This window comes from Colius striatus, chromosome 7 (genome assembly GCF_028858725.1).
Source record: "Colius striatus isolate bColStr4 chromosome 7, bColStr4.1.hap1, whole genome shotgun sequence".
Taxonomy (NCBI): domain Eukaryota; kingdom Metazoa; phylum Chordata; class Aves; order Coliiformes; family Coliidae; genus Colius; species Colius striatus.
Window position 1 is genome coordinate 19,966,735 of NC_084765.1, and position 25,666 is coordinate 19,992,400.

Below are 25,666 nucleotides of genomic sequence, written 5' to 3' on the forward strand. Positions count from 1 at the left end.
CCCTTAAAAACAAACAAATATTTGTCTGCTTCACCTGCATTCTCTCTACTAAATCCATTCCCTTTGTATCTATGCCAAGTCTTGGAGCAGTATCTGACAATTATGGTTAAAAAGGAGATTGTTTCTCTCAAAAACAGTTCTTCCTTTTCCTGGCAGGTGGATTCTCTATACTGCCTTTGAATGTATTGTGCAGCCAATGATAGAATCATAGAAGTGTTTGGGTTGGAAAAGACTTTGGCCCTACAGCAGTCCTAGCTTTTCTGAAATGTTCTAAAAATGTGCCTATAAAGGTCTGTTTGTGGACATAGAATGCACTGCCATATTGCCAAGAACGAATAATGTCCATGAGAGTAGCTTCATACCATTAGACAAGGATAATTCTTAGTCTCATGCACTTAGTTCTTGGAAAGCTCTCAAACAAAGTATCATTACTTTGAAGTTCTCTTGAGACTAAGTTTTCATTATATATGAAGGACTTTAAAACTTCCTCTGAGTTTGGGACTTGTAATTCTTGGAGTGAAGTTTTTTAGAAGTGTCTAGGAACTCGCACTTGGAGACAGAGCCCCACAAGAATGCACCTTCTGAGTTTTAGCACTTTGGGCTATCTGCTAGACAAAGCCTAGATTTGCTACAGCACTTGCATTCTTATTTCAAGTTAAGCACCTTTTATTTTCAAACTGGAGCTATGGTGTTTGCTAAAATTATGTGCTCAAAAAATTCCTTCAAAGCAGCTGTGATACTGAAGTGAAAATTAATGCTTTATAGATGGATGTAAAGGTAACAAATGTGGTCCCAAAATGATAATTTTTAAAAACTTCTCTGTATCTGAGGAATCATATACATCGTATAAAAGCTGGACACTGGTGGCTAGGATGTGTTGGCCAGAATTCTGGGTACAGAGTTATCTGCATGCTTCTGTGATTGTGCAGCAGTCCGCCAGTCAGACTGCTTCAGTCTTTGCACCTGATAATTTTCTTGCCTAGTTGCAGAAGTGATAAAGGAGCAGTCTGCTGTTTGGATGCTCTGCTGTGTTCTTTCCCCACTTCAGGGCTGTAAGAGAATCTTGTTTGTGTCCCTCAAAACCAAAGAACACTTCAAGAACAATCCCAGGAAGGCCAGGAAACAGAGTGTGGGTATTTTCCAAGAGCTAGCTAGAATACCTATAGCCAAAAGAAGACACGCAGCTGGATTCCGTGAGCATGTCCTTTATTGCTCTGTCATTATCTGAGAACACTGGGGACTGTGTTTAAGAATCTGCATCAGTTTCAGGTGTTATACACCTCATTACTCAAAACACATCTGTTTGAAAGGCAGTTGATTGCAACTTAGGCACAGAATTTGCTTACACCTCTGCATCCCTAGTGCCCAGGGGAGGGAAGAAGACCTTTAATGCTCTCACTAGCTTAGTTCATATCATCTAATCTACAGGAGCATTTGAAAACTGAGATTTCTTTTCCTGAAAAAGCTTGTTCTACCAGAAATTGTGATTTAAAACCCCCACAATTATATAATATTTGCACTGGGTTAGCTTCACTGAAAAATATTTAAAATGAGTCACAGCCAGTCTAGATTGTGCCAGGGAGGTGGGAAGAGAAGAGGAGCAGGTGAATGCTTCAGAGAAAGGATTCAAGAGAGTATGCGAACAAAGAGGTACCTCCTGGAAGGTAAAGGGTGACTATTTGCTGAGGAAAGCAGACTGCAGAGATGAGGTGAGGATTTCCTCATGGCTTGCAGTGGGCATTCCTTGCCTGTGTTTAGCTCCCTGCCTGTCTGCACAATTCACAGGGTTTCCCTGCCCTAGGAGGCACGATTTTGAAATGTGTAACACAAGAAAAACACACAACCCATTCTAGAAAGCCTCAGCCATTGAATCTATTAAAAAATATGTATGCAAAAAGTCTCTCATATGGCTATGAGGAGCATTGTAGCCAGAAGCGAGAGGAAGAAGGATTCCCATCCGGAGCCGTGGTTTTCCCAGGACCAATATCCTGGGAGACGCGCTAGAAGAAAGTGCTGACTCGGGTGCCCACTGGGAAGTGGGATTCCCCGTGTCGTAGGGAAAGCCCATGCATCCCACACACTCCTCCGTTGCCATCCCAGTCCAGCCTCCCTCTGTCGTGTAGGGGAGCTCTTGAAGAGGCGGCTTGCCGGGTTTTTTTTTAAAAAAATGATTCCTACAGATTCAATCCCACAGGAGAAATAGTAACGTTATGATGGCTAACAGAACAGAAAAGGAGAAAGAAACCTTCCAGACCTTAGGTGGTTTGCAGGCAGGTACAAAACACAAGGTGTTTCCCAGCAGGCAAACTTCTGCTAGAAAAGCCGGGCGCTTCCCAAGCCCCTGCTTTGCATGCAAGTGAGATTTTCAAGGTGAACCGCTGTTTTGCCTTTAGATGTGCCCCTTCCCACAAAACCCCCTGCCCTTTCACAAGCAAACCTGTGACAAAGCGGCCATCACTCCAGAAGGAGAAAGGATCGTCAACGTGTAAGAGAAAAAGGAATATCCTTTTTTTTCCCCCTGTAGCGTTTGTGACGCTACTATTCTCACACCGACGGCCGCCCGGTGGGTTCCGCCGTCAGCCCCGGGGGATTCAGCCCGGCTCCGGCAGGCGGGGCCGACGCAGCCGAGCACCGCGCCCGGCGGCAGCAGCGCTGCGGCGCCCGCTCGCCCCGCGCCGGCGGCCGCTGGCCCTTTAAGGAGCCCGGGTGCTGGCTCCAGGTAGGCAGAGCCTGCGTGCAGCAGCCGCTCCTATGGCAACCCAGTGGAACGGGATGGTTTCATGAATATTCCCGGGAGCTGGGGCTGCATGAGGAATAAGTGATGCCAGTGATGTAAGCAAGCGGTGGCTGCCGCAGGTTGCAGCTCATTGTGTTCTCGGCTGGCAGGTTGAGGAGTTTGAAGCATCCGGGCTTGCGCTTCGCTTTCCGGATGATGTCTGCCCGCCGGGAGAAACCGCACATTTGCATCTCGAAGCCAACATGGCAAAGCGGCTGCCGTGGCTGCTGCCGCCCTCCCTCGCCTCCCAGACAGAAGTGTGTGGCTCTCCTCTAGACTTCTTGCCCAGTGCTCTGGATGTGAGCAGACAGGGATTGCAGCAACACCAAGGGGAGACTAGCAGCAAGTAGCCAAATCGGGACAACGGAGGAGAGGGGGGCTCGGGGCGGGGGGGGGGAAGGGGGGCTTTTTTTTTGCCTTCCCTCTTTTTTTTTTCCCCCCCACTCCTTTCTGGATGCAGAAGCAGTGTTTTGATGCAGAGCCTGTGGATGCCGCGGTCTGGTAAGGACATGACACGCCAGCCCCTGTTCCCTTCTGGCCCTTGAGCCGGGGGCAGGGCCCAGGGGCAGTGCCGGTCCCCCTCCCCGGGCAGAGCGGGGGTCCCTCCCTGTAACTGAGCGGCAGCGGCAGCGGCCATGGACAAGCTGCCCCCCTCCATGCGCAAGAGGCTCTACAGCCTACCCCAGCAGATAGGACCCAAAGCGTCGATCATGGACGAGGAGGAAGACAGCGACAAGGACACCCGGAGGAAAAGCATCAGGCTGAAGCCACTGCCCTCGCCCTCTCCCGGGAGCAGCCGGGCGCCCGCGGGGGACTCCGGCAGAGGAGGTGACCCCGGCCTGCTGGAGACGGAGGCAGGCGGCAAGAGCGGCAGGAGCAGCACCAACGGGGACTGCCGGCGGTTCCGAGGGAGCCTGTCCTCGCTGGCCAGTCGGCACCTGCATGACGCGGCCGAGGAGAAGCGGCTGATCGGCGGCGAAGGGGAGCCGGCCTCCCCCGGCGAGGACAGAAGCCCCCCCGGCAGCGCGGACCTGGAGCAAGGGCTACCCGCGCCCCTGCCGCCAGCCTTACCCCCTGAGGCCCGGCAGCAGCCCCCCCGGGCCTGCTCCTCTACCTCCATCAAAGTGGAGGGAGGTGGAGGGTGCGACCAGATCAGCCCAGAAGAGGAGCAGAGGCTGGGCCAAGCCGGTTTCATGCAGAGGCAGTTCGGGGCCATGCTTCAGCCGGGGGTCAACAAATTCTCCTTGAGGATGTTTGGCAGCCAGAAGGCCGTGGAGAGGGAGCAGGAAAGGGTTAAGTCTGCCGGGTTCTGGATCATCCACCCCTACAGCGACTTCAGGTACAGTCCCCCCCTTCTCCTGGCCCATTCCGAGCTAGCCGGCCTGCCCCTTGACCAGTCCCTTCCCCTGCCATGTCCAGCTCAGACCTTTCCGCACACCAGACACATCCAGATGTATCTTTCCTTGTTAATTTCCTAGTCAGAGGAGCTGGAGGACACATCCACGATCTGCCCCAGGCAAATAATCTGCAGGGTTCATTAACTGTCAGTGTCAACACACTATTATTCATGCTAAATTGCGATTTTAAACCAACACATCTTTTGTCTTTGGCTTTTTCTCAGGGAAGACTCTCTGTAAGTTCAGCATAAAAGGGGAAGAATGTTCCCACCTGATGCACAACTTGACTAAAAGCATGGTGTCTGCTGCTTAACTAGTCCTACCTCTCCAGTTCTGAACGGGTGGTCTGCCTGATTAATGTTTGAGTTCCCATTTTCCTGCCTCCAAGTCTTCTCCCTTCTGCTTCCCCATGAGTTTGGAAAGGATGTTGCTACTGTTGCTGTTGTGTAGGACTTCCCACTGCAGCATCGCTGTTGGGAATCGGTATGTGCAGGGGATAGCAGCATTCATTAACAGGGAACTTAATACCTTCAGAGTTTGAAAGAGCAAGATTTTATCTTTTGCATCTCTAGATCCTTATTTGCAAAATGAATTTGGATAGGTAATAGTTAACATCATCTTTATGAAAGTAATGGCTTGCTTTCACTCCAGCAGCAGCACTTCCATGAAGGTTAATAGGGAAATTAACTTCTAAACCCCAGAGCCGATTTTTGTATAGTTCCATATAGCAGAGGAGTTGTCTTTGGGTATTTCTGAGTAAAGTATTGTCTGCTGCACAAGGGAATTGTCTGCTGCAGTATGTATGTAAAGTACTGCAATCAATAATTAATTACTTAATGTCATCAATGGCTAAGACTTATTGCTTCAACTTTAATTACAGCTGGCTTGCATCTCACGTTTAAAAGCACACAGCAGGAGAACACTATTCAAAAACATATCCATCAAACTGCATGATTTTATTGAACTCCAGGGCTCTTCAAGAATCCTTGGGTTATTCCCTAAAATACAGACAGCAAGGTGATTGCAGGAAGGAGTTCCGGGGTGGATTTGCATGCCCTGAGACAGAAATGACAGGAACCTCACTGGGATTTAGCAAGCAGCCCACATGCTTGGAAGATTGGGCACTGGCACTGACCAGATTCCTTGATATTTTTTTGGATTAACAAATGTTATTAGAAGGCTGTGTGAATTGGAAGTCTGCACTGTCATTTAAATTCAGTGCGTTCACGTGTCACAAGTGCACAGCTGACCGAGTATAGGAGAGTTTCCAGTAGCTACACCATGATACGTATCTTATTCAAACCCAGGTTGGAGAGGATAAAATTGCTTTGCAGTTGTGACTGATGAAGTAATACCTTACAAACACAGTGAAATGTGAGAGTGGTTAGTTTTTTAAAAAGAATAAACCCCACTTCCTACTCTTGGCTGTAGATTTTTGTGTGAATTGCCATGAGTCTGGAGTTTAACTATTGTGCTTTCTTGAGTTAGTCTAGCAAGGTGTTCTCTGTATGTCACACCTTAAAGAATTTGGGTTTCAGTTTCTGGATTGTATGGGGATTTATGCAAAAGTAGCACTTAGTTTACATATATTCTATACATACGTATAGTGGATTGGTTCCCTTCCACCTTCATGACGGTGTTTTCAGCATAGAACTAGACTGGCAAACTTCAGTAAAAAGATTGCAGCAAGCACCTTGCTCAAGGTGACATGGTCCAAAGAGTTTATTTTTTGATGATTCCTAATGAGCTAATGCTTATTCCTTAAAACAGCCCAGTCAATGATGAAGCAAAGTTTGATTTCTGAGGTGCTTGGCTGTAGAGCCACTCCTAGCCTCATGTACAGGAATGAAATGTGCAGGCAAGCTTAGACTCTGTCAGTCTGGATGATCACATTGAGTCTGCTAACGCTCAAATGTCCATGTGCCTGCAGAGACATATGAATGCATGTATGCTTTGTTAGTATTGATAATATAATCATACCCTTACAGAGCTTTGTGTTTGTGCAGAGAAAGCAGAGTGACTATCTGTACCCTGGTGCAAGACATTCTGCTTGGGGTGAGATGCCAGGTAGGCTGATATCTTGCTGCTTTGTCTTTTTTCTAAATTGATGCTAGAAGCCTAGTACACAAATGTGTGCTATCTCCCTGCTATGATACATCAATATGCAATGGGGCAGTGGTATAGATGGTACAGAGAGGCAGATGAAGGGACCAGGAGGAGCTGGATGCCCTATTGTATGGTCAGTATGTATATTTTCTGGGGAACTTTGTTTGCCTCCGTTTCTAGGTCACTTGCAGCATATCAGTTTGAATATGGGTGCTTTGTCGAGAAAATGTGTGGGCTTCCATGAAAAATGACCTTTGAACAATGGCTGCCTTGAAGGAGAGGAGTGGGAGTTTCCCCAGCTTCTCTTTGGTTTTATAGTCCCTCCTTCACTGAACGCTGCTAAAGCATCTGTCTTGGAAACAACTTACATGAATATCAATAACATTTTTTGACCTCTGAAATGCAGCAGATTGCACCACGGAGCAAATATTATAACAATATTTGCAAAAGCTGTATCCTTGACCCAAAGGACTCTTTTCTGCTTTGCAAATTATGCAGTGCAAGGCATGATTGTACCTTGTTATGGATGGGTGCAGATTCTAGAGCATTAGGATCTTGTAAGAGGCACGAGTCTCCATCAGCCTGCACTTAGCTGTCACCAAAGCTGTGCAGCAGCATTTGGTGTAGAAATTTCAAGTTAATAAATATTTAGACCCAGATCTTTTTTTTCTGTCTTTTTGGAGAAATCTCTGAGAATGAGGCACATCTCCAGGTGCTTTGGGAGAGCTCCAGACCTCACGACTCCTTCTCAGCACAGCTTTAGATGGCAAGTTTTGAATTAAACACTCCAGCCTTATTTATTGGAGCTCAATTCTGCTGCCAAATGACATTGGTGTAATTCCTCTGACTTCGTGGAGCTGCTTCTCTTTCGTGCTATGTGAGAGTTCCTTTTTAAGAATAGAACAGAGACTTTCATCATAGTCTCATTAAATTATCATTTTAGCATCTAATATGGCTAATTCCAGTGTGGCAAATCTGTGACCCTCTAGGAGTAAAGCTAATTAATATAGATTAAGACTGTGTTGATTTCTGCTTTTAGTCCATTGTGAGGGGAAAAGATACCAAATGACCTTTATAAAAAACAAATTCACTGCCCCTGAGTTCTCATGGCTAATGCAGTGGACCACTTCTCAAGGCACTTAAAAGATGTGTTCGCAGTTTCTAATGAAAATAAGAACACTAGCTCCTGTTTTGAGATGCTGTATGTGCTAGTGACTTGAGTCTGTTTGCATCTGTGGTTGATGGCACATCCATGCAGAGACAGACTGTATTTCCTAGATCAAGATTTATCTGCAACTTTGAAAGCTTTTTCACTAAGTAGATAGAGTTGTAATTTATTGCTTAGAGGAAGCATTGATCCAGTACAATTGGTTTAATAAAAAAATTCCAAAGAAACAATGATCTGTCTAGTTTGTAGCTGACTGAAGCATATTGGTCAAAGCTGCTATCCAGAATTACTTGCAAAACGGTGTGACATACTGCTTATAGAAAGGCCTGAGAACAGATACACTATCTGGAGGAATAAAATAGTCCAAAGAGTGGATGTAAATAGAACTGTACATTATTCAGTGACCAGTAAACTATTAACTTCTTCACAGAAAAACAGAAGCTGATGGCTCCTTCAAAACAATGGAAAACATTTCTCTCAGGAACAGTCTCAACTTCAGATTTTAGAATTTTTCTTTTCACTGTTCTCCTTCTTAATACTTGTCTGCAAACAAATCCTTTTTATCCATTTGATCCCTCTGCCAGAGTCCCCTCTCTGCATGGGAACCTGGAGAGATTTCTGTGGCACCAATAGATGCTCAGGTGTGATGTGTCAAATAGGGGAATTCCTGAAGAACAAAAGAATTTTCTCCCCTTTATGCTGCTCCAGATGTCTGAGCAGTGCTATTCAGACTGCCTTCTCGTGGGAATCCATGTGATTTACTAGAGTACTAAATATTGGACCAAAGAGCAGTGGTGAGATTGAGCAAAAGTGAGAAGGATGTGTGTTTACCTTTTCCACTCTCCTGAGTAGAACTGGTCTCCAGAGTGCCTCATGGAGTGTGGTCCTGTCTGTGGAGACTCTTTTTGTTGGTTAGCTCTTCACTGTCTTGTTGGGAGAGTGAGCAATTTGTGAAGCAGAGAGCAGCAGCAGCAGCAGCTCACTGGGGTGGCTTTTTCTTTACCAGCTCTGTGTGTGTGTGTGTGTGTGTGTTCAGAGGCTGCCCACAACAGCAAACTCTGACTGGGGGACTTGATGTGGCTGTGTCCTTTTCTTGTTCATGCTGATGGTGGTTGCTTCAAAATAGTGTGTGGACCCTATTAGCCAAGGAGGGGAGATGCTTTCCTGAAGTCAGATCTTGATGTCTTTACTGCAGACAACTTTCCTGTCAATTCCCCGGGCAGTTTTGCTGAGCAGAAAAAAGGGATGCAAACAGTAACGAGGGAAAATCCAAATCCCACTGAACAGCATGGACTGGATTTCTGTTGTCTTCAGAGAAGGATGAATCAGTCTGCAGGAGAAGAAACACGGTTTTGTGACCGTGAACTAAAGATGCCAAAGTAGTGCAGGCTTTTTTCCCATCTCCATAGGCAAGTCATCCCATGTTTCATGCGCTAGTCCACATATCATGAGGTGGAGGATAAAAAATCCCATGCTAGACAATCGGTGTGGGGATATAATTTTTTCTATGAGACGTTCACATTCTTCAAAAGGCAGTGTTTGGAAACAGGAAGGCCCCAGCAAAACGAAACGCCTCAGTGTGTCAACAATATATTTAAAAACTCGAATCATATATTATTACAGTATTTTCATGTACAGAAAATGAGATTAAAGAATATAAATAAATACTAAAGCAAGCACTGAGGTTTACAAAAGCGCTATGATTAAGATTTTCTGCATAGACTTAATGCAGGCCCTTCACAAAAAACTCTGCCAACAGATGAACACATTGTCTCTTCCAGGAAGCCTGGGCCTCATTGTGTGCACACAGGGATGGTTCCTTTGTGAAGAACTGTTTAACGTTTTCTCCATCTCCAACCTTATAAGACAGTATACCAAATGTATATCTTATTCAGTTCCCATTCTGAAAAAAACAGGGTAATTTCCTTATGGCCTATTTAAAAAAAACCCAGTTATAAAAGATTCAACTAAAATAGGGGTAACTGTTCATTTCTTTTCTTGACACCTTGGCTAGGAAGCTGGTATTTACTATCAGCCCCAGTTTATAGCAAGGGGACTGAGATTTATTGTGATTAAGATCAAAACCATCCATGAACTTGGTGTAGTCAATTTGAGAGCCTGGTTTGCAGAGTAGGTAGCATTACACAGCAGAGCTTACAGCCAGAACTCCGTTTCTGGCGGTGTTTCATAAGGAAACTGACATCACTGTGTCCCAGAGGACAAGGGTATAGAGATAATGACTACCTGTTTTAAAGAGTGCTTTAAAAGGATTTGGATATTCTGGTTCGGACCATTTCTTAGACTTGCTTGGTGAGCAGCCAGACTGAGAAATAGGCATTCCAATCCCAGCTGCCTTCTTCCCACATCATTGATGTTTGTTAATCTATTGTTGTAGCAAGAAAAACCTAACAAATCATATCTGTAAACAATGACATAGTGTTCTCTTTAATCATCACCTCAGAATACTCTTCTAATTACAGTTTTGGATTGAGTGATTTGCCCAACTCCTCTGCAGGAACTTTTTGGCAGAGATGGAATTTCCAGAGCACTACTCATCTGCAAGGGCCATAGCATCTCATTCTGTAGTTCCTTATCTCTTTCATTGCAAACCTTCCAGATTGTGCAAGAAATGAGTGCCTATACAAAGTGTCTTTCCTGCACACATCTGACTTCAGCCCTTCCTCTTGTCTTGAGTGAAGCATGAATTCTATGGCAAGAGCTGTTTTGAATCATGTCATGGCTGTAAAGTGATACATGCTGTCCTCCATTCTGCTCTTTCACAACCTGAGGTCTTGACTTTGCGGTCTAAGTTTAATAGAGTGCTTCTGTACAGCTGTTAAGGTTTTTAAAAAGTCAATCTATATCTTCATCATCGTAAGATCTTTGGATTCAGAAGCAGGTATGGATATTTTCAAGAGCACTGCCCTCTCCTCCGAACTTAGCAGTGGCTGCAGCAGGTAGTTACAGCAAAGGGACAATGATGCACCAGATTCTTGAGTTACTCTCCAGGCTTCAAAGGGAAATACACTCTGCTTATTACAAATTCTCCGCTTATTTTCTTCCCAGTTTCTCAGCATAACACCTTCTGCCCTACTCTCTCCAACATATTATTTTCCCCTTCTTTCACCTCAGATTTCTGTTTCTTATCCAGTCAGTCCCATCTGCATTTTCTAGGCTTCCTGAGGCAGGTTTCTTCTCATGGAATCACAGAATCTTAAGGGTTGGAAGAGACCTCAAAAGCTATCTAATTCCGTATCTAGTCCTGGGTCCCGATACCCAGCTTGGCATCTGATCGCTGTTTTCCACCTCGCTTTAGTTTTCAGTAATACACCCCCACATCTGCAATGTTCCAGTTGCACTATGCTGCTCTTGACACTTTGCTTAGTCCAGTTCCCTCCATTGCCAGTCTCCATCCTTATCCTTCCTTTTTTTTTTTTTTCTGGATGAGTCTCTTCAAATTATTTCCCTATCCTGCTGTATATTCTTTGTTGAAATTGTTCTTTTGACTCATCAAATAATCTCAGTTTTCTCAGTCCCTGCTTTCCTTCCTTATTTAAGAATGGATTTTTGCCCAGTAATTGAAAACCTTTCCACATTATCCATCCTTGGCACTAAGCATTTAAAATGATGAAATTCTATGGAAGCATAATCTCCATGGCATTAGTGTGAAACATTTTATTTGAGGGAAAAATGTGTTTTCTGAATGTGTTCATTGGTAGACACACACAGAATCAGTGAAGGACTTCTCAGGACTGTTACAAACACATAAACTTAATTTTTCAGTGCAGTGTTATTCTGCTCAGATAACCGTGCTAGTGCTTTCCGGTGCACTGATTTTTTTGCTGCTGTAGGGTCACTGCTGCTGCACTGAAATCCATTTACTATAGAGATGAAAGAGTGATCTTTGTCTGGAGATAACATGGTGTCATTTTAGCTCGAAACCATTGAAATATGTCTTTGTTTCTGATATGTTATGAGCATCTCACTAGCAAGCCCATGAATCTCTCAGTTTGCTCTTGAAACCAACTATCTGAGCTCTCATCTCTGCTGGAGCATAGATTTCTTCCTTTCTCTTATTTTTGAAAGCGGTGTTGGTGCCAAAGCAGTTATAGGTCAATTGAGTTATTGTTGTTTCTAATTGGCACTCTAACAAGCTTTTAAATCAATTTACCTACAGATGAATGTCACTCAGAAAGAAAGGTGCCAACTCCTTTTCCATCTTTGAGAACTTAAAAAAAAAGAAACACCTCTTTCCACTGATAAGTTTAAAGGAAAGGCCAGTCTGTAGGGAGGTGAGTAGTAAGAGCATAAGATTTCCCCCCTAAGTTTTTTTACCATAAAGTCTATGGCTGAAAAAAGGTCCAGGCTGTTTCTGTGTGCAGAAGGGTGGACTGTTTCCAGAACTCAAGGCCAAGGGACAGAATTAAGAAAACCATCAACTCTGACAAATACTCTTCCATCCCTTCCTTGGTTTGTAACAGAGCAGAACCTACGTTCTCCTGTTCTCCTTTGTTGCTTCTCAGTGTTCCACATGTGTTCCTGTGACTGCTGGTGCAGATGTCAGATCCACAACCATCTTTCAAATTGAGCAGCACCCGACTTGTGACATCCTTACCTTCTTGAGGTCCAATGATCTCTAACTTCATGAGATTTACTTGCTCTGTATTGCAACAGAGTCAGAGCTATTACGGCAAATAGGATCAATTTAAGTTTTAGTCTGAAACATTTGGATAACCTCTTTCTCTAGCAGCAATCCAGTGCTTATTCCCACAGTATCTGAGCATTTCTTAGTGAGACAGTTGTGAACCAGTCACTGAAGCCTGCAGGTCAGGTTTCTTGACCAAACAGCACTGCAAGTTCATCCCGAGATCTCTAAACCAAAGCTCCTTTCTGTATGACAAGCAGTGAGAACTACTCGGGTATCCTTGCTTAAGTGGGCAGTTTTTTTGTGAAGCACAAGGCGGATGAGAACACAGCTTGGCTCTCTGCAGCTTTACAGCTCTGCAGTGCTGACAGCACTAAACTCAAGGTTTTGTCAGTAGACAAAGCAGTTAGGACTCCAGAAATGAGAAGAGACAGCAGATGTGTGCTGAGCTAACAAGGTACTATTACAGAGACCTTTTCTGTCCTTTTTCTTTGTTCAATGGTTTACTACCTTGGAAGTCCCTTTACAAATTGAAATTATACATTCCATGCAGGATATTCACAGTGGCTGATGTCAAATACGGTCACCCCATGCCTAGTATGAGCACTAGACTATAGTAAAACCTGTAAACTTCTGAAGAGATGCTGCATGCAGGGGAAGAAGGCAGTGCCAACGAGAGCAAAGCAGCTGAGCATCCAAAGGGAAATTCCAAAGTCAGCTTGAGGGCCCATCACTTGGACATTATAGGGGCACAACTGCTTCCCTAGCGATGCACAAAAGCTAATCTCATTTGTGGTGACTTGTCCAAATGTGCTAATTAAGGATTTAAATCTCTGCCTCTTTGGGTGAAGAGGTTGTCTGTGTTCATGCATCTTTTGTTAAAGAGCTTCAAGGCAGGAGAAGTGCTGCAGGTTGCTAACTGACTTTAGTGTAGATGCTGTAACTCCCTTTGTTTCTTATTTTCACAGCTGTGCTCAGGGTTCCTGTGACTGCCAGGAAGTCAGTAGCTGTGCACTAACTCCTCATCCCCGTACAAAGCTCCAGGGAGACTGTATGTAGAGGGAACTCTGATGGTGCACTAGTGAAGTGCATTTGGATCTGCCTGGATATGGAAAAGAAATGTCTGGCAAAGTTATCAGCACTTCAAAGACTGTGAAGGAGATAAGAGCTGCATTCCAAAGACTTGGGGACTCCATATTAATAAGTCCCTTCAGCCATCATTTCACACATGATTCTATGGCAAGGTGCTAATTCATCACAGTGCTAACATCATTGTTAGCCAGTGCAGTGTGTCATCTGCAAAGGGTCTGTGTCTCCAGGGGATGGGAGGAAGGGGAGAACGCTCATTATCCAGCCCTTCTCTGCATGTCCTCTCACCTTTGTCCACCTTTGTGACCAGGCCAGAAGGATGTGCAGAGTACAGGGCTGTGGCCTGAGCAAGTATAGTGACATCTTGTCTCTATGTAGAGAAGCAGAAGTTGCGTTAGGAGTGAAGCTGTGCAAAGGTGGTGTTCCCTGGCAGTGTCTGGGTTTGGACCAGCTCTCCCAATAGTCAGAATGATAAGGGAAATTATAATGATGACTGACCCCATGCAGCTTTTTTAACAATAGCCAACCCACTTTCATTAAGCACAAATTTGATGCTTGATCTTTCCCGCTTGGATTTGAAGTACTATGGTGTGCACAAGCTGTACTTCTAGTAATAGCAAGAGAAGTATTTTTTTCCATCTGTGGTTTTCTGTGAATTGTGGGAGAAAGGACCAGTCTAGATTACAGATCATGCTCTGCTTTCCTCGATACCAATAGAGACACATTTTTATCATTGTCTCATGCTCATTTACCTTCAGATATACTTTGATCCATGAGCAATGTATAACAGATAGAAGGACTACCTGTAAGGCAAGTCAGACTTCTCATTTTGACCCTGTGAGCCATCCTGAATAGAATACTCTGTGCCTTGTTTTCTTCAACTTTGGAAAGGGGATGATGGTACTGCCAGGGGCCATGAATGCTGTAGAACCCTAAAATATTTTCACATAATGGAAGGTGACAGAGTAGATGTCAGCAAGGGTGTGGTTAATATCTACAGGGCAGTTCCATGAGATTTTCTTTATTATTATTCTTTTCTGTGTTCTGCCATAGATTTGTTTATGTCTCTTGTTCACCATTTGTTAAGACCATAGAAATTTGTAGATCCATGTACTGTTCAGTGATTTCTGAATAGCTGCTGCCCTTGTTTTAATAAGGACACTGGTTACCAACACATGTACAGTTCCATGTGTGGTGCTATGTTGTGTGGCTGGAAAACAGCCACAGAAATAGGCTGGAAAACAATAGGAAAAAAAGCCGGCACGATAAGGGAGACAAGATGAATTTTGTGTCCAGAAATGAGAATTGTGCACTCCCTTCTTGGGGTTTGGAGATGCTCTAAAAAGAAAATGTTCCATCTTTTCCTCACCAGCTGTGTGAGTGGGAAGGTGTGCTAGTCATAGGGAGTATGTGTCTTCTTGACTTTAGTAAACACACAGGAGCTGGTAAGACGTCTGTCCTTCTCTGTGGTGTGGCAGCTTTAGAAAACATTCTCTATGCTTGGTGACTGTTGAGTATTTTGAATAATCTGTTTCCCACCCATGGCTTTTAATGCAAATACAAGCGTGCCCCACATCATGCCAGCCACAGCTAAGGTGATATGCTGTGTGCTGTGGTTAGAGAGCAACTGGGCTTGTTCCACAGCCAGCAATTGGAACAAATGCCTGGTCAAAGATGTACTTAAATCAAACTCTGGATTTGGCAATGACTGTTGGCTCAGCCTTGACTGCATTGGGGGTTTCTGGTCCTTGGTTTTGCAAAACCTCATGTAAAGTTGGATTGTTTTGAGCTTTTCTCGATGTATTCCCATTACGACTGGATTCCTCACTGCCTCTTTGCAGCCCAGGCACCCCACTCTCATCTGCTCCTGATCCATCACCCAAATGGTGCAAATTCTTCTGGCTTCTTGTTTTCTACATATATTGATTGAAAGTTGGACCAAAGCCTTCCAAGCAAGGGCAGTTCTGCTGATTATGGGCTTCTTTTGCAGCATGAACAGGAACTGAGGCTAACAGTGGCAGATGTGGGTATGGCCTAGGACTCCTGCTTTTGAACAAGGGGTCTGGAAGCTTCATCTGCAAGTAATTCACACAGCAAAATCTGCACTGCAGGCAAAAAGATTTGCCTTGACATCATCTGCTGTGCTCTGAGATCTGCAGTTGGGAGAGCATACACAGCTCTCAGCCTCTCTCAGTAGAAATAAAGTTAAGCTTCATCATCAGCTACTGCAAGCTGTTCCCACCCCAAATAATTGGCTGCTGGATGGCTTTGTGTCTGTCTGACCATAATGGCATGTGAGTGGGTGTGTTATCTGTGTGTGAATGAAGCTGTATGGAAATTAATACATAACATCGGAGGTGCATCTAATAACACAGTGTCTCATGAGCAGCGTGAATGTGACAAGCCTAAACCAGAGCTGAACCTGTCAAACATCTGTACAAAGATCACTCACCCTGGTACCACAGAACGCTGATTCCCACATCCAGACCACTACCGGTTCTATTTTTGCTCTTCCACTCTAAAACACCTCCGATGTCTTTCCAGTCCTCCATTTCCCACAGCTGAAATTTAAAAGCTGGGAAAAAGCGCCAGTAAAATTTCTCCAAAGCTTGGTCCCCCAATCCTCAAACTCAACTATCTTTGCAAGGCAGAGCACCCCATGGAGAACAGGACACGCTGGAGGTGTTGGCTTGTCCATACAGATGAAAGAATGCCTATCTATGAGTGTAGCTGTTCGAGACAGTGGTGTACAGAATCCATGCATGACTAGGGGAGTCAGGAGATGTAACAGCTCTGGGACTTGGCAGCTCTTATATGGTATTATTTTCACAAGGCTGAGCTGTTCTTAAGCACTTCCTCTAGAGTAATCATCACATACGTATTTTCTCAGTAATGGCAAGCCATCAGCATTTCTTTCCAGTCTTCTTAGATAAGATGTACACAGACAAGCTGTGAAAGAGCTGAACAAGATGCTTTGACGTCCGTCATTCATATTTCCTCAGCTTGACCTGTGAATAGGCTTTAGGCCTTGCTTTCTGAACACATCCTTGTGGCTGAGTGTTTTTCAGGGAAGAGCATGATCTGCAGTCCCGTTAGGGAAAAAGACAGATGGTTGGCTATACCTCCAGTTGAGATGGTTCACGGTGAGGTATAACTTTCCTACAGCTGATCCAAGGAGGGGAGAGAATTCTTCACCTACTCTCTGAAAACTTGTTTTTCAAAGGGAAAATATAGATGGTCATGGTTAGCTCAAAGCAGAAGGGAGACTATATTCTAAATAAGGTAGTTTTGTAGTAATATAAACCACCTGATCATTCAAAAATCATGGCTGTTGACATAGCAGACTACTAGCCTTTATTGGTGGTTAAATAACACTGTAAGTAATTTTAGTACAATTAAATCAGTGTGCTTCAGCTTTCTTCATACCCTGCAGCAGTAGTTGTGTTGTTTCGCTGTGTACTCTCCAACTACTGCATTTCACCTCAGCATCAACCTTGCACCAGTGCTGGGTCAAACTGTTTCTCCACACACTGGGGCTCTTGTGGATCATGTCTTTGAAATTAGTTGTTATCAGTAGACATGTGGAGCCAAATTCCTTGGTGAGAATCCATTGCAGCTAGTGGGGGTGATGCTGGGAATCAGTTTTACTCCTTGGGGCTACCTCTGGCCTGTCTTTCTCATATATGTACCTCTGAGGCATGTATGGGCACTGTGTCTAGCACTGTCTGAGACCTGCTGATGCTGCACCACAGTGAGAGACTAGGTTACATGTTTGACATTTGTGGAATGGATCTTCAAAGCAGGTCTTAGTGAGGCTGACACTCTGTTGCTGCAGTGTAAGTATTTGAGAGCACTGAATTTTGTGCTCTTCACTCACAAAAGAGGTATTTCAGATTCAGTGGTGTCTTTCATAAAGGAGGTTCCTAATTTATAATCTGAATATCTAATAATGATGAAATGTTTTTGGATATACTTGAGAGCAGAGCTAATCTGCTCTTTGCTTTTTCTAGACTCCAGTGAAAGGCCTGCTGCTGTCCTCACTGAAACCAGGGAGTGCTGAAGATGTTGGTTCGAGTGACTTGCAGAATTTTATTCCAGGTCCCTCATCATGAACCATCTTTATTCTTCTCTCTCTTTACTGTTCTGTGATCTCTTGAGTGCCAGCCAGTTGGGCTGAGTCATATCACATGGATTACTTATGGGATGGATTTGAAAAATACAGAGGAGAACCCTAGCTTTTGCCTTACTGCTAAGATTAATTTAAAAGAAGGACTAGATTAACTAAAAAGAAAAAAACCCATCAGTCAGGCATTTAATAATAAAGCATTTAAATTAAAGTGCTAATTTACGTAACATGCTAGCACATCCCTGCTTCTGCTGAAATCAAAGGTTAAGTTGGTGCCTGTGATAATGGCCTTGGAATTGGATCCGGGATGTTTAAAAAATCCCCTACAAGTATAGTTGTCATGGTTTAGCAAGGAGCAGCTTTTACTTGGTAACAGGGGGAGCGGGTTGCAGTGAAGACCTGGTAAAGAGTTTCTGGACTCTCCCCCAGCTCCTGGGTTCACACCCACCTCCAGCCCGGCTGGGCCAGTCTGGCGCCTCTGCCAGCACTATTTAGGGACGGGAATTTGAAGTGCTGCAGGAGATGTAAGAGTGATACAAGATGGAGGCGACCACACGGACCCTTCAGCCAGAGAAGGAGGAAGGAAGGAGAAGCACCAGACCAGAGACCCCTCTGCAAGCCGTGGTGAGAACACAGGCTGTGCCCCTGCAACCCATGCAGGGCCATGGCAGGGCTGAGAGCCACCAGCAGCTCCGTGTGAGTGAGCCCGGACGGGCGAGGGACTGTGTGGGGACACGGCCATGGCACAGGCCGTGCTGGAGCCTGCGGGCCCCAGAGCAGCCCCACACGAGAGGCACAGAGGAGCTGCAGCCTTTGGGATAAATGTGTGTCGGAGCAGCCCGTGCAGGGCTGCTGTGGGTGTGAGGGACCCCACGGACTCGCAGGGAGGACGGGTGCAGAGCCCACCTGTCCTGAGGAGGGACAAAGGTCCTGAGGGGGAGGTAAAAACACCTCAGGGCTCTGAGCCCGGGAAGAGGGGAGGGGTGGCAAGAAGGTGTTCTTAAAGGGCTGGTCGGACTCTTCATTGTTGTACCACTCTGTGTTGTTTTATTTTGGTTATGTTTTGGGGTTTAAGGTTGTGTTTTAGTTGATGTTGCATTAAATGATTTTCTGTTTTCTTCCCCAGGCCCAGTAGCCTGCTCTGTTTTGTCCTGGACCTTAAGCAGCAATTAAGCTCTCCCTGCCCTTTGGCAATTCTCAGCCTCTTCAGTACTTGAGGCTAATTGTGGTCTTTTATTCGCTGATGGGCCTAAACCACGACAATAGCTCATGTTTTAGAGAAGAGGGCCTTTGAGGGTGCATGCTTGTGTTGCTTCTTGGAAAAGCTGGGATTCATTGAGACATTGTTGCCATCTTAGGTTTCCAAACCAGGGCAGGTAACAGACTTGCCTCTAGGCACCACAAGCCAAGGATGTCTTGTTTTTAAAGATACAAAACCTAAAAGTGGAATACTTTTGGTGTCTGTAACTTTCAACACCCAGAGAATGTTTAGATTATTTTAGGCTTTCTTCTAGACTCAGGATAAGAAGTACTAGACTGGTGAGGAGAACAGTGTCATCCACCAAGTACCATCACCCATCTTGCAACTGCGTGTAGTTCTCCAGGCTTCTTGTATCAGTAGTCCCTCTGCTCACCAAACGAGGAAGAGACAACAGAAAGAACTCTCTGATGAGTTCCTGCCTTGAAATAAGGAGATTTGAAATTTAAGCTAGGTTCAGGTAAAATATACATACAGACTTCATTTCTTAGTGGAATCTATGCCTGAAATAGGAAGGAAAGTACTTGAATATCGAGATAGATACTTGATCTACTGTCCTTGTGGCGACTGTTAACTATGTGAACAAAACTGCTTGGATGTTTCAGTTACACCTGAAGTCTGTGGAAATTATATTGGTCATATGTCCCCAAAACATTAAAGGGATTGCTATTCCGCATTCACTTTGTAGCATGGCTGAGCCCTGATGCTGAACTGAAAATATACTGGTTTTCTTTTTGTTTCATTATTTATTGGGTTTTCATTACTATCATAGTTGCACTGTCTCAGCTGTTTGTAGAAATAGGTTTATAATATTTCTGTGAAATAGCAAGGATATATATTCCCATTTTATATCTGGAAAAGTGATATACAGGGAAACTACATTATTTTCTAGTGAGCTGCTCAAAGAACCTGAACTAGAGTTATGCAGACAGCACAAGCAGCCCCTCAGTTACAGGACTGTCCTTTTTTCTGCAGTGTCCCTCTAGGTAGGATTGAAACTGGCAGGCTAGAGCCTCTTTTTTATGTATTGATGGAAAGTGAGCTGCATCAATCTGAATATATTTCCGAAACAACTTGTTTCTGGCAGGTCGTTCATTCTAAAAATATATTTATTTCTAATTGCTGAGTGGAATGCTTAATGAATTCTTCCTTCCCAAGAACAATTAATCAAAGAAATGATTTAGGACTGGCACTTGCTTCCCCAGGGCACAATGACTGTGTTCCATTGACTTAAATGTAGCAGATCAAGTCCAGCCCATACTGAAAAAGCTTTATCTAAACATTTTTTAATGGTGCCCATCAGTACTTGTCTGGATGTCTGTGGCAGAAAGGTACTACTACATACATCACTCCAATCTTCAAAGAAGGCAAGAAAGAGGACCCAGGAAACTACAGGCCAGTCAGTCTCATCTCCATCCCTGGAAAGGTGATGGAACAACTCATCCTCAATGTCTTATATAAATCATGAGGGAAAAGATGGTTATCAAGGGGAGTCAACATGGATTCACCAAGGGGAAATCCTGTTTGACCAACCTGACAGCCTTCTATGAGGGCATAACCAGCTGGCTAGATGAGGGGAGAGCAGCAGATGTCATCTATTTTGACTTCAGAAAGGCTTTTGACACTGTCTCCCATAACTTCCTCATCAGAAAGCTCAGGCAGTGTGGCTTGGATGAGTGGACAGTGAGGTGGATCGAGAGCTGGCTGAATGACAGAGCCCAGAGGGTGGTGATCAGTGGCACAGAATCGAGTTGGAGGCCTGTGGCCAGTGGAGTTCCACAGGGATCGGTTCTGGGGTCAGTCTTGTTCAACATCTTCATCAATGACCTGGATGAGGGGACAGAGTGACCCTCTGCAAGTTCCCTGATGACACCAAACTGGGAGGACTGGCTGATTCCCCAGAGGCTGTGCTGCCATTCAGCGGGATCTCAACCGGCTTGAGAGTTGGACAGAGAGGAACCTCATGAGTTTTGAATAAGTGCAGAGCCCTGCACTTCGGTAGGAGCAACCCCATGCACTGGTACAGGCTGGGGATTGACCTGCTGGAGAGCAGCTCTGCAGAGAGAGACCTGGGAGTGTTGGTTGATAATAAACTAAATATGAGCCAGCAATGTGCCCTCGTGGCCAAGAAGGCCAATGGCATCCTGGGATGCATCAAGAAGAGTGTGGCCAGCAGGTCAAGGGAGGTTCTTCTCCCCCTCTACTCTGCCCTGGTGAGGCCTCATCTGGAGTCCAGTGTCCAGTTCTGGGCTCCTCAGCTCAAGAGGGACAGGGAAATGCTGGAGAGAGTCCAGCACAGGGCCACCAAGATGATCAGGGGACTGGAACATTTTATTAGGAAAGGCAATGGGACCTAGGGCTGTTCATCCTACAGAAGAGGAGACTGAGGGGGGACCTCATTAATATTTAAAAAGATTTAAAAGGTATACGTCAAGAGTATGGGGCAGCACGCACTTCTGTAGTGTCCAGAGACAGGACAAGAGGTAATGGGACGAAGCTGGAACACAAAAAGTTCCACTTAATCATAAGGAAAAGCTATTTTATTGTAAGGGTGAGGGAGCCCTTGCATAGGCTGCCCAGAGAGGAGGTGGAGTTTCTTTCTCTAGAGATTTTTAAAAGCCTCTTGATTGTATTCCTGTATCCCCTGATAGAAGTGAACCTACTTAAGCAGGGCTTGGACTGGATAATCTCTGGAGGTCCCTTCCAACCCCCACTATTCTGGGGTTCTGTGATTCTGTGACACTGAAGGAGCAGCACTGGATGTTACAGCAGAGTCACAGCAAGCTGCTGTGTTCTGCTAGCGGCATTTTTCTCGTTTGTAGATTTTTTATTAAGATGTATTATGGAAACTCTCCTTGATCGAAACGGAGATCTGGAATGGTGAGGAAAGAATGGGATGCAGTTACAACTTGCTCTAGAAGGTTTCTTGACTGGAACAAACAGCTGGAGAGGAGTGTGTAGGTCACTGAGACCCTGCCACATGGTTTAGAGCTTTGATAAAGGAGAATCCCCTGCAGAACCTTGTGCCCTTTCAACAAAACGTGAAAGTCATAAATTTGCAGCATGTCCTGGAAAGAGCGGGAGGGTTCCATCAGCATCCTGCATCTTGTCAAGGCTAACTATGTGCTAAGTGAAAATGCCCAGATCCTTTATCAGCCACTTGCTTTACAGGCCTGTTACATGGCTTGCTCCATTTTACACGGGAAGGTGAAAAGCCAAAATGACTCCTACCAGTCTGCCACAAGAGGAAAGGCTTTGTATGCCCCAAATGTGGCCACTGAACTTTTTATATTCAGTGTAATTGGTAATTCAAAGTGTCCTTCTTGGACGAGTGTGTCTGATGGAGAATATATTTTAAACGTCCAGTTTCTGAATTTTTCAGTCTTCTGTCTCAGAGTATGCACTGAGTCATTTTCTCCCCAAGTTCTCTGTTGCCATTAAGTTTCTGCTGGATTTCTTTATTTCAGTCAGTTCAGTGCAGAAATGTTTGTGTGGACAACAAATAATAGTTTCTCAGAAAGAGGAAAAGGCTTTGGAGCTCAGTGGCTCCTTGTATAAGGAACTGCCATTCTGTGGAGCTGAAGTGCTGAGTTGTGAGCTGAGTTCAGTGACCTCAAGATGCTTAGTGGATGTCAAGTTTCCTCTTCACCTTTCTGCTGTGGACCTGCATGTGAGTGAAGCACTCAGGAAATAACTGCCTCTCCGTGCCTCAGTTTCCCCATCTGGAAGATACTGTTGGTGAGATCCAGCTACCTGCCACACAGTGCTTTGAGGTCAAAAGGAAAAAAATGTCTTGTGAGCTACGTACTGTTCCAGTCCATGCAGTAATTAACTCAGCATTAGGTGTTTGGAGCGGATAGCAGATTCACATGGATGCCTTAGATAAGCATAGCCTTAGCACAGTGTATTTCTTCGGAGACTTAAAGTAATCACAGGCAATTGGACTTTGTTGTTTTGTTTGTTTTTCTTAACTACTATGCTTTCAGAAGATGATTCATCTCTTTTCTGGGGTCTAGGACACCTGATTAGCCCCAGGATCCCAGCAGCATTAGTCTTTTTGAGGATTCATTGTGCTCCAGTCCAGCCTGAATAACTCATTGCAAACAAGAGTCTGATGTTAGCAACAGGAAGGAGAGATAGAGAGGCAAAGTATTTTCAGCTTTTGAAACTGAAACACAGATAGTTACTTACTACCTCATTGTCATTTTATAGTCTTACTCCTTTCCACTCCCATCTTTTCTTCCCCACAGAAGGGGGCTTATAGCTGGCACTTTGTGCTGAAGCTTGTCAGAAAAAGTGACACCAGTATTAACATTTCGCACCATAACTGAAAGTAATCATAGAATCATAGCATGGTAGGGGTTGGAAGGGACCTTTAGAGATCATCTAGTCCAACACCCCTGCAGAAGCAGGTCAACCTAGATCAGGTCACATAGGAACATGTAATGAAGTAAATTAGTGTTCTATTGATTCTCATAAAGTAACACTGATTGGTAGAAGCTGAAGTTTGGAAACAGTAAAAAAGATATACTCCATCCACCCACCCATCCATCCATCCATCCATCCATCCATCCATCTGTCCGTCTGTCCATGTCCATGGTCCTTACACATTGCTAACACTGTTGGCTCTTCCTCGGTCTCTAACCCCTGAAGTCATACTTCTTTTCACAGAGTAGGCACAAACTTTGCCCTAGTGTTGCCAGCTCTGTTGGCCAGTGGGTTTTTAACCCAGAAGCAACATCTGTTAAAGAAGGCATTTGACTTGTGAGTATAAAACTCTTTTACAGGTTCTATGCCTGTGCTGCATAACCACTAAGTCTGCGGTGGAATGTACTCATCAGGGATGGAAGCTACATGTAGGCAATGTGTTGTACCACTCTGGCATTCTCTCTTCTCAGTGAACATGTAGTTTAGGAAGCTTTGAACCTTTGGAGTAACACAGCTTTGAGTATGATCATTCCAGCAGATCATTGGAAAACCCAAAATGACTTTCTGTTACCTCTTTCTGGCAACTTTTTGGATTTCCATCCTGACATTAAGCAGGAAAGAGGTGAAACTTTTTCTCTACCTGCCCCATCTGGCATATCCAGGGCTCATGCATAGTGGTAGAAATAAGCATTTATGGGTGCTGAAGTCTGGCAGATGCTGTTGCTTGTCTCAGACTAAAATGCTTGTAACTTTTAAAGTTGAAAAGAGAACACAAGAGAGCACGTGTGCCTCAACCTGCAGAGATGTATCTCACTGAATAAATTACTTTGTGTAGCTGAACGACAGCTACATCAGGTTCAAGTTTGATCCATCCTCATGCACACAAAAGCTCTTCCCCTGTTTTTTGGTCTTTCATTGTAAGGTAACTGAATGTAAATGGCCAGCTACTCAGCTAAACAACATATACAGCTGTTTTTTTAAGCCCTGGTGACCTGGTGGTGCATGGTTCAAGGGTTACGGTGAGTACCCCAAAACTGGGTCTCTGGGAGACTCTGTAAAAGCCTAAATGTTACAAAAAGAGACCTTCTGTTTCACCCTGCTTTCCATTTGGAGAGACTAAGAGTTATGTTTCCTAATCAACATCCAGCTGTGGCATAGCAGTAGCTAGGAGGAACATTTTCAGCATCTTAAGTGCCTAGAAGTCTTTTCTCAGCCTGGCAGATGATTTAGCTATCTGCTGCATGCATTTGTCACCTCTTTTTGGACTACTGCAGAGCATGAGGGCAGAAGTTTGTCAGCCTAAAGCAAAACAATATCTAGCAGAAAGCAGAACACTGTCTCATCCATTGGCCCCCCAACTTTCTAAGCTGTGATTCTTACCTAGTTATGTGACTCATGTAATCTCTCTGTTCTATTTTAGTCTTTAATTTTAGTAAATTTGGGTTCCTAGTGCTGAAGTTGACATTCTCATCTCATGTAAACTCATACTATGTCAAGAGAGCCATGTCAATACAGAATAGTTAATAATCCAGCCTGTCATCTGGGAGGATGTGGTGTTGTAGTTTCCTTGTAGTCAAGTTTGATGAGACACCCACGGAGCAAAACACATCTTAAACAGTGATGAGGCTCTGTAGGAGGTAATCCCAGACCACCAGCAGCTGGTATGCAATCTGTCTACACCTTTCTTCAACGGGGAGCCTGAAATGGTCTAACACACCACCAGTCCATCCTGACAGGTCACAGCTTGGATGGCCAATTTGTGCTTCTAAATCTCCCACTGAATCTATACCATATTATCTTCCCAGTGATGTCTCCAGCCACTGCACAACGAATTTCCACTGCAGAAAAAATTATGTCTTTGTTCACCTCAATGGTGCTATGAGAACAATAAATTGTCTGGGTTCAATGTGTAAATGTTCTCCCTTTGAGCCTTTAAAGAGAGAATAAGCTTTCCTGCAGGTAGTGCCTACAGAAATGTCATTGCTTTTGCAGCTTGTTCTCCAGGAAGTTCTCCATGAGCTAGAAATAGCTGCTTCCAGGCAAATGAGAGAATATTCCTAATGATGTTTTTAGTTGGTAATGGGATGTGTGCTCTATTGACTTCGATACTCCAAATTTAGAGCCAGAACAAAGTCTCTTGTGGCCATCTCTGTTTCTTTGTGTCTGTTCTCCAGAGGGGAAAATGAGATCTTGTTTGTTTTTACTTTTCTGGGAAGACAGGGTTCTAAGTATAGATTTAAAATAAGTTTTTAATTTATTCAGCAGGAAGGCAGTGGGAGTTGAGCAGAGTGGCCAATTGACTACTTTGTGTAGGATCCACTGTGACTTTTCTTATTTAGTCTAGAAAAGAGGAGACTGAGTGGGATCTTATTGATATTTACAAGTATCTAAATAGTGGGTGTCAGGAGATTGGGGCATCCCTTTTTTCTATTGTATCTAGCAACAGGACAAGGGATAATTGGATGAAGCTGGAACACAAAAAGTTCCATTTAAACATAAGAAAAAACTATTTCACTGTTCAGGTGAGGGAGCCCTGGCACAGGCTGCCCAGAGGCGTTGTGGAGTCTCCTTCCTTGGAGGTCTTCAAGACCCACCTGGACATGTTCCTATGTGACCTGATCTAGGTGAACCTGCTTCTGCAGGGGGGTTGAACTAGATGATCTCTCAAGGTCC

General features: G+C 44.5%; 1 protein-coding gene across 1 annotated transcript in view; it reads left to right on the forward strand.

The window, feature by feature from the left end:
- The first annotated feature begins 3,411 nt into the window (after positions 1 to 3,411).
- The window catches only part of HCN4 (hyperpolarization activated cyclic nucleotide gated potassium channel 4), a 111,906-nt gene continuing 89,651 nt past the window's right edge, over positions 3,412 to 25,666 (forward strand). Inside the window, exon 1 of the mRNA XM_061999910.1 lies at positions 3,412 to 4,115. Within this exon, the coding sequence (XP_061855894.1) occupies positions 3,412 to 4,115 (704 nt within the window). The remainder of the gene's footprint in view (positions 4,116 to 25,666) is intronic.